This window comes from Plodia interpunctella, chromosome 4 (genome assembly GCF_027563975.2).
Source record: "Plodia interpunctella isolate USDA-ARS_2022_Savannah chromosome 4, ilPloInte3.2, whole genome shotgun sequence".
Classification (NCBI taxonomy): Eukaryota; Metazoa; Arthropoda; class Insecta; order Lepidoptera; family Pyralidae; genus Plodia; species Plodia interpunctella.
This window is the reverse complement of record NC_071297.1, coordinates 3484731-3493405: the sequence shown is the minus strand read 5'-3', so window position 1 is coordinate 3493405 and position 8675 is coordinate 3484731. Positions and strand designations below refer to the sequence as shown.

The window sequence follows — 8675 nt, the reverse complement described above, 5'->3', positions numbered from 1 at the left end:
TAAATTTCTCAGGAGGGAAGTAAGTATGGCATCTTCTCATGCCAGCGAACTCAACTCAGACACATGCCGAAGCGAATGCGTGAACTTGCGTAGTTCGTAAGGGTGCTTTTATTTACCGCAATAAACAACCAGCAATATATATATCGAATACGCCAAAGTTTGGCAAATTGTCGACAATTGACGACAGTGTGGACTGTAGAGCCGGCATAAAGTAAATACAAGTTGGTTTGTACAGTCTTTATTGCACGAAAAAATCACATACAGAGAAAACAGTAAAATAACAAAGGCGGACTTACCCAGAAAGGAATTTCAAGTTTTGATCGAAGTTATTCTTCATACAAAATCATGTGGCATGAGAAGTAATTCAAACCTGGGATCTTTCGGTTCACAGGCGAACGTCTTATCAATTACACTACCACCGCTTCTCGAACTTAAGTAGGTATACCTAATAACTGCGCCAAGCTATGTCATTCATCATAGCAATAGTTATTAGCATTTAATGGAAGTAGGTATATAAAGTACCTACTTCACATAATAACGAAGTATATCAATATAATTACTGTCAAGCCATGTGAAGTGCAGAGTACGTGGTAGGTAGTTATGTCTAAGTCATCGTGATTCATAGATTATTACGGATTTAATTACCAATAGGTCTGTAAGTGGTCTATTACAAATCTAGTATCTAGTTAGTGGAAGATCATTTAACGATCATTATTTTATTTACCTAGATGTATTGATATTTATTTGAAAGAAATACTTTATTCGGCAAAAAATAAAGAAAATACAGTTTTTACATTTGCTTTTGCTCACAAATGGGATCAAAATGCATATTTTTTTTTTTACAAAAGTGCCATTTTTGACACAAGCTTTTATTGTTATCAGAGAGATCTTAATTACATTTAATGAGTGTCAAAAAATCATTTCCGTGCAGTAAACCGTTGAGGAGTTTCCACGTCTGGAGCTTTTCTTGGATGCATCATTGGGTCATGCTTATCATAATAATGCATTGTCAAAACTAAACGTGTGTACAAAATTTCAACTCATTCGGTTGAACATATTTGCTTCAAACTTGAGTTGAAAGATTTCGCCCGAGACATAGGAACATGGCGAAGGTAAAATAGTCATAACTATCTGGATGCATAGGTCTACAAAGAACCAGGCGTAGGTAGGTCATTATAGCCTGAGTCTATCAGTAAAAATATTGGGAAATAAAAACTAAATTAAAATTTTAAAATACCCCCTCCGAAGTTGTTGACATCGTCTCACCCGCTAGAAAAGAGAAATTAGGCATTTAGAAATATTCAAATTTCTAAATGGCTGAACATTTTCCAAATATAGCTAAGAACTCTCTCGAATAAAACTAGATCAAAATCGATTCAGCCGTTTGGCTACTAAGTCACCTACCTACGATGCCACGGAAAGACATACAGATACACCACAGACACGTTAAACATTTAAACTTATAACTTCCCGCCTGTCGTCGGGGGTCAAAAAATACTTACCATAAACCATTAGGTACCATTCCACACCATACCTAAAATTCATAAATAAATTCTAAATAAGTATGTAGGTATACCTAAGTACTAGTATACTACCTATCCACATATTAAAAAAAAACTTCAAAAACTTTAGTGCTTATGTATACGTCCTTAGTTTTGAATATACATTTAGTAATTCGTTTATTAGTTTTTTACAGTCGGTCGTCATTCTCTCGGAAGCATTTTCACATGAACTCCATTTCGAGATCGTAGAATAAGGTCAGCGGCCAATTTCGGCTCCACACCAGCAGGCAGCAGATGGAATTGTTTTATAATTCCTGCGATGGTTATCTTCAACTCCATCATGGCAAATTTTTGCCCTGTGAAATAAAAAAATTATTACATTCGAAATTTTCTTCTCATAAAATTCACAACGAACGACTACGACCCGTTAATAAGAGTTTCCACATTGAAATTTTGATATAGACAGGTATAGTACTATATATATATAGTACTATGTACCTATATTTCTTGGAGAGTGTAGGGAATGAAAAAAATATCTAAAAGAGTATTTCCCGAAATTCCCACGGGCACGGGAAATGTAAGGAAAAATTGTTCTTTTTTACGTGAGTGAGCACGAAAAGAGCAAAATAATAATTGGTACCTACTTATGTAATATTACATTTATTTCTCCAAAACGTGGAGAGAATACAATTAATTAAAATGTTATCTTGGAGTTTACTTTCGATGATGCACCAATTTTTATTGAAGTTATTGCTTGTTACTAGGTATTATATCAGTGGTGCCTAACTCCGTACGTACCGTCCGGTGGATATTAGGTATAGACATGGGCCAACGGGTATGGGTTTACAAGGGGTGCGTGTGTAAAGCATGTTAACATATAAATGTATGTTTTATACTGATTATACAATATTTTTTGCTTAATATTACGTTATATAGTTTTTTTTATGTACCTAGTAAAACAGAAATAAGAAAATAAATAATTTAGTAGGTACGTACATATTTATCTGTAAAATATCGTTAATTTTCTACATACATAGGCACAACAAAATCAACAATTTAGTAAAAGTATTAACTACCTATACAATTTCTGGGTCCAGCGCTGAATGGTATCCAACTGAAGGCATTCCTATTAACGGAGGAATCGAAGCGCTCTGGCCTGAAGTCCATAGGATCCTTAAAGATATCAGGATTACGTTGCATTTCGAATATGTTTAACACTATCGATGTATTTGCAGGTACATAGAATCCTGCTATATCTGAAATAAATTATATTTTCATTTTCTATATCATAGTGTCAATTTTCTAGTCACTGGATGTGAATTGCACAAGCATTGCGCGTAGTGTGTAAATAAATTCCTACACAAAACTCGACCAAGGTTAATGGTTACAACATGGTTGCATATTAGTAAACTTAATCTTGGGTATGTCCTTACAATGATTTGGAATAAGAACTATAACTGTTCTAAGTAGATACTCTCTGTAACCGTTATCTATCATCTCATCACTAGGTACTAATATTTCACTACAAAAATAATGGACCGATTGATGCTGGTATGGTTATATATTGTATGTATACAATAGGTATACTTTATACAAATATGTAGATAGTTTAAAATTATACTAAATGACTTACCTGCTGCTTGAGTTATTTTGCGTTCAATGAGGGGCACTGACGGGTACAACCGAAGAGCTTCTTTGATAACCATCTCCAAGTATTTCATTTGTTGTAGTTCACTAAAAATCATATTATACGTTATATTACATGCATTACATAAATTGTTGGCGAAAAATAATATGAAATATAAATTCACACTTACGAGTAAGTGGGATCTCTCTTCATATCATCTCCAAATATACTTTTTTGTTCATTGTAAATTTTGTCTTGAATATCTTTGTGTTTCGATAAACAAAATAACGTAAATGTAATTCCAGATGCCGTTGTGTCGTGACCCTGCAATATTTTGTAAGTAAGTACATAGTATTTCAAAATAAAAAAATATCAGAATTGCACAATTTATTTATGCTGGTGATGTTGCAAATAAATTTAGCTTAGTAACCTAATTTATTTCAAATGTTATTCAAGGTTGTGCCCTTGAATTCACTGATCACACATCAAACCTAAATACTATCCAACACAATAAATTTATATAAGTAAGTAGTTAATACTGTTTCCAAGTTTTATTTTGGGACACACGCTAATAACATTTTAGTTTTTATAAATCTAAACCATGTGATTGTGTCTCAACAACTGAGAATTCCTATCAATTTGAATTCATTGATTTCCACTCACCTCAAACATAAAAGTATCGACTTCTTCACGGATATGTTCATTGTCTATTTTCTTACCATTAATTTCTGCCAATAGTAATAAATCCAAAAATGCATGCTTATTTTTGATTCCTAAAACAATAGTTTTGTGAATATTACTTAAAATTAAATTTCCCTATTCGTCCAAGTTTTTTATGCAGTAAGTAAGTAAATTTAATTATGCCCCATCCCTATTGTCATCTTGGAAGTTTAAGTCGCGACCTATTGTTGTTCGTAAATGTCACGTCACCTTAATATCATTGTTCATTAATTCATGCTCGTTAAATATTTGTAAATACTTACCTATTTCTGAAAAATCAGAAATAGTTTTAATATTTAATCTTTCTATTTCTAGTAGTCTTGCATCAATAACTTGTTTTGTTTGGCCATGTAGCACCTTCAACGCATCATCCTGCCTCTTTTTTAAAGATGTCAAATTAAATATAGCGTCTACAGCTAAGAACGAATTTCTCATTCTGCTTGCTGTAATATTTGAAATGCTAAAAATAGTCATAAAATATTATTTATTCCATGCTATGGACTTGTTTTATCAGTTAGTTAAGTAATTAGAAGAAAATAAGATAAACCTACTTACCATTCCACAGCCTTCACATATTTCGATTCTGTATCAGTTTGTGCATTCATATCTACTCCCATAACGGATTCTGAAAAGCAATTTATAATATACATACACGTTTTTTTAAATATAAAAATAAATAGAACGAGTGGTAGATGCAATACAATAACATTTTTTAAAGTAAGAGGGGCAGTGAAGGTGTAATAACTCCTTTTGTACTTACAGTCAGCACAGCAACAGCACATAAATCTGTCTAAAATCATGGTAAATTATATGCTCTTTTAACTTTAACTTGGCGTTCTTCTTCTTATTTTGAGCAAGTCAACTCGACTTGTGAGGACCAATACGAATTGGACAATAGGCATGCCATTGATTGTATTTACTAATACCTAATAGTTAACACTACTAATAATTAACTAACCTGTGACATTATCGAGAGCAGCTAGAGCTATTATAGGAAATATATCTATTGCTCGTCCATCAGCTAGTTTCATTAATTTTTTGGCCAAAATGTTCTCATTCTTGCAAAAGACTGGCACAAAGTTTTGCAATATATTAAAATGCAAAGTGGGCGTTAAAAATTTCCGATGCGTTTTCCAACGTTGTCCTAAAACAAAATTTCAAAGATATTGCAATAAACCTTCCACTGGAATCACTATTTAAAAACCCGCATCAAAATCCGTTGCGTAGTTTTAAAGATCTATGTATGCATAGGGACAGACAGCGGGAAGGGACTTTGTTTTATACTATGTAGTGAAGATAGAAAGATCTCAACCCGCCACATTAAATAATTCGTAGCTATAACAACGTACGTTATAGTTACATGAGTTGCTAAAATTATGTTGCTATACCTATATGCTTACTGCTAATGAAACGGCAAAATATTTTTAATGATGGAAAACATCAAACTATGATCGAAAAGTCCCAAGTCCTCCAGTATCAATCAGACTCATATATAAAACTAGCTGCGCCCTGGCTTCCCTGCCGTGAAAATTTCAAGATAAAAAGTACCCATGTGTTACTTCAGGTTATATTCTACCCGTATTTACATACACACATGACAAACAACTTTCGCATTTATTATATTAGTAGGGTTAGTGGGAAGTAGTTTTCCTAGACCACTACTAGTTTCTCCTGGTGGAAAAATATCGTGAGGAAACCTGACCTTGGTATATTATTTAGTTGACTAGTGTGTTTGCGACTACTGCAGTGGCAGTGTATGTAGTGACTTGGCAAATAATTTGTATAAACACGTTATCAGAAAAACTGATAGTCCATAAAAATGATACCTACCCTTAGCTGTAAGGAGACCAGAACCTAGCCAGGGCTTCAGAAAATTATAAGATCGACCTTTCTCGATGAACTCGGAGCTGGATAGTAACCCCTGAAAATATTTATTTAAATTAAAACTTTCGTACGAAATATATTTTTACACATAGATAACTGAATAGTTTGAGACTAATTAATTACATACCTACCTCTGTAAAATGGGAGTCCAAAACCATAAAGTATCGAAAAGATGAAAGATAAATCGAGTACACGTTGCCAAATTTATCAGCCAATTCTTTCATGACTGGCAAAAACCCTGTAAAGTAAAATTATATACAATGATAAAAATAAGTAAAAGTAAAATTTTATTTCTGAAGTGAATATTAGGGCCGCTACTTAAATAAACGCCCCGGGCCCTCAAAACCAAGTTTAATACACCTTTTCCGGTCTAGTTAATACTTATTCAAAAAATATTATATTGATAAATTGAATATGTATTACATTATATAAATGAAACTTTTTCATGTTCATATTATTATTTATTCGCCAATCATAATGGTAAGTAATATGGTTAATGATAAGTAGGTACCTAAGTACTTTGGGTAGGTACTTTTGTAGGTGTGTCAATGTCAAATGTTATAAAACAAGTTGATAATGTGATTCCGCAAACTTGTTTCTCGTTATTGTTCTTGATCCTACTAGACATGTAAAAATATAAACAAAACAGGTTCAAAGGCTGGGATCCATTTATACCTACATTACTAGCTGCACCCCGGGGCTTCGCTCCCGTGGGAATTTCGAGATAAAAATACCTATTATAGTTACCCAGCCTATGTTATTCCAGGTCATATTCTACCCGGGTAACAAATTTCATAACAATCGGTCCAAAAGATTTTGCGTGAAAGAGTAACAAACATACACACATACTACACACATCCTCACAAACTATCGCATTTATAATATTATTAGGATTCAAGTAGATATAATTAGGTACTTAATAATAATTGAATCTAAGTTATCTAGATAATTACGTAGGTACCTAGGTACCATATTAAAATTACCAGCCCTACTGATAAATTGCTCTGAGAACCAGATTCTATGGAACTTTATTGCCACTATAAAAAAAAAAATATATCAAACCAAAATATAAATCACGTACATTAAAAAGCCTTCGATGGTGAATGATTACTTTAGGTGTAGGTTTGAGTTCAATCCCAACGATAAAGTGTTTAGAAAATAATCAATTTAAAACAAACTCACTCTCTGAACTCACAGCAAAATGAAGCCCATTTCCTATTAAGGGTAAGGGTACTGGTCCTCGAACTTTCAATTTTTTGTAGTCCCTTAACATGGACAGCCAAGACAGTAGGCACAGCACAATCGCGATAAAAATAAGTGTCAAAGCAATCATGTTTGCTAAACGACCTTAACGCTCGAGCGGTCAGATACGAATGTTATTTGTGTATGAATTGATAATTACAAGATTGTCTAGACACTATACAACGTCTAAGTACATTATTCCAATAAATCTGCACACTGGAGCTGCTACTGATTGTTTGGTTGTGTATTAGGCTGCTATATATGTACAGTAACTATATATAATGCACATACATCCATACTTCCGGAGTAACATAGGCTAATTTTTAGGTTCCTTACAGTTCCGTATGATTAATTTAAAAAAACGGAACCCTTGTAAATCGCTTGTATACGTTTGTCACAGCCATTTCCTCCGAGTCTACTGGTCCAAATCAGGTGAATTTTGCTCAACCACATTGTATCCGGCCGCTAGTTTTACAAAGGTACTGAAATTGAATTGTCGCATCCTTGCGTATCATAAAACAAAGTCCTCTACTGCGTCTGCGTCTGTTCGCGATAAACTCAAAAACTATACCTACTGCCCGAATTTTCGTGCGGTTTTCACCAATGGATAGAGTGATTCTTGAGAAAGTTTAGGTGCATAATTTATTATGTTTTTACCCAGCGCGCAGCCGGGACAGGCCGCTAGTGAATATGTAAGTCTGTAGTCGCATACCGTGATCCGGCTCTAGAATAGGGGATACTCCCATGTCTCCATCTCATACAAGCCGCTGGTGAGCAAATAGGTACATATTATAGCATTCTCAAAGTGAGTTGACGTTAGGTTGTAGCGACCTTCTACATGGCGCGTTTTCGGTACAGGTAACTGTCGATGGTGCGTTGTCGATGTAGCGACAGTCGAAGTACTCATTGGCGATATTATGAACTAAACCCTTTAAAATCACGATGAATTTATTTCCCCTTGCATATTGCACGCACCATGTTCATGTCATCACAGCCTCGAATGCAACCGGGAATACGCGAGGATGAAAGAAACAGCGTGTCAGTTGGTCTGACTACGACAATCAACTACCTACATATACTAATATTATATGTAGTTGATTGTTGTACTACAGTGATTGTTGCGTGGAATATAAAACAAACTTGTGTTTTATATACAATCACTGCAAGACCGCTGCGGTGGAGGTTATCAGCGTCGACGGCAGCGGCATTGATTTGACAATTATTAGATCTAGGGTAGAAACTCCGTTGTACGGAGTACACCTACAAATTCCATGCACTGGCGTCAGTTACCGAGCGTGTCTTATATCAGCCCATGGTTGCGCTGCAGGGATCTGCTGGTACCAAAGATTTTGGAAAAATCTTATTAATATATAATATATAAATCAAAAATCTTTGGTTGGTACGATACGAGATACGAGGTCGTCTTTTTTCTTTCCTTTGTGGCAATCCACTGGCAATCAAACTTCTTCAATAGAGCTTATTTTGCCAGTGTCGAGTTACCACAGCGAGTTACATTGTTATTGGACGTACAAGGTCGTCCAAGAATGCAAATACGACGGTTCTAATTTCGATTTTCGAAAATCAATATCATGATATTTTAACTGTTTTACTCAGATTCCCATTCTAAATCTATACGATATCAGTCAATGTCATAATGACAGCGACAGACAAATTTGTCTTTAATCTGTGGATTTTGCATA

The 8675-nt window shown here is 34.4% G+C and overlaps 1 protein-coding gene across 2 annotated transcripts; it reads right to left on the bottom strand.

Annotated features, from left to right (window-relative positions):
* Positions 1 to 222: 222 nt before the first annotated feature.
* On the bottom strand, positions 223 to 7122 carry LOC128669428 (cytochrome P450 4d2-like). Of its 2 annotated transcripts, XM_053744257.2 has the most exons (11): positions 6916 to 7122; positions 5865 to 5971; positions 5680 to 5770; positions 4808 to 4993; positions 4405 to 4474; positions 4113 to 4309; positions 3793 to 3902; positions 3320 to 3453; positions 3136 to 3236; positions 2579 to 2758; positions 223 to 1858 (listed from the first exon to the last, which is right to left on the bottom strand). In XM_053744257.2, exons 1-11 carry the CDS (start codon positions 7064 to 7066, stop codon positions 1704 to 1706), a joined length of 1482 nt encoding a protein of 493 aa, XP_053600232.1. In that variant the 5' UTR covers positions 7067 to 7122; the 3' UTR covers positions 223 to 1703. The 2 variants fall into 2 exon arrangements, with proteins under 2 accessions (XP_053600232.1, XP_053600233.1); XM_053744258.2 differs by lacking the exon at positions 4808 to 4993.
* Positions 7123 to 8675: the final 1553 nt, after the last annotated feature.

Excerpts from the sequence above, each read along its gene's own strand:
- LOC128669428 (XM_053744257.2), bottom strand. The coding sequence starts at position 7,066 with ATGATTGCTTTGACACTTATTTTTATCGCGATTGTGCTGTGCCTACTG. Across the intron at positions 4,994-5,679 it reads TGGTCTCCTTACAGCTAAGG|GACAACGTTGGAAAACGCAT; the intron begins GTAGGTATCATT and ends ATTTTGTTTTAG. Across the intron at positions 3,237-3,319 it reads AAGAGAGATCCCACTTACTC|TGAACTACAACAAATGAAAT; the intron begins GTAAGTGTGAAT and ends TATGATTTTTAG.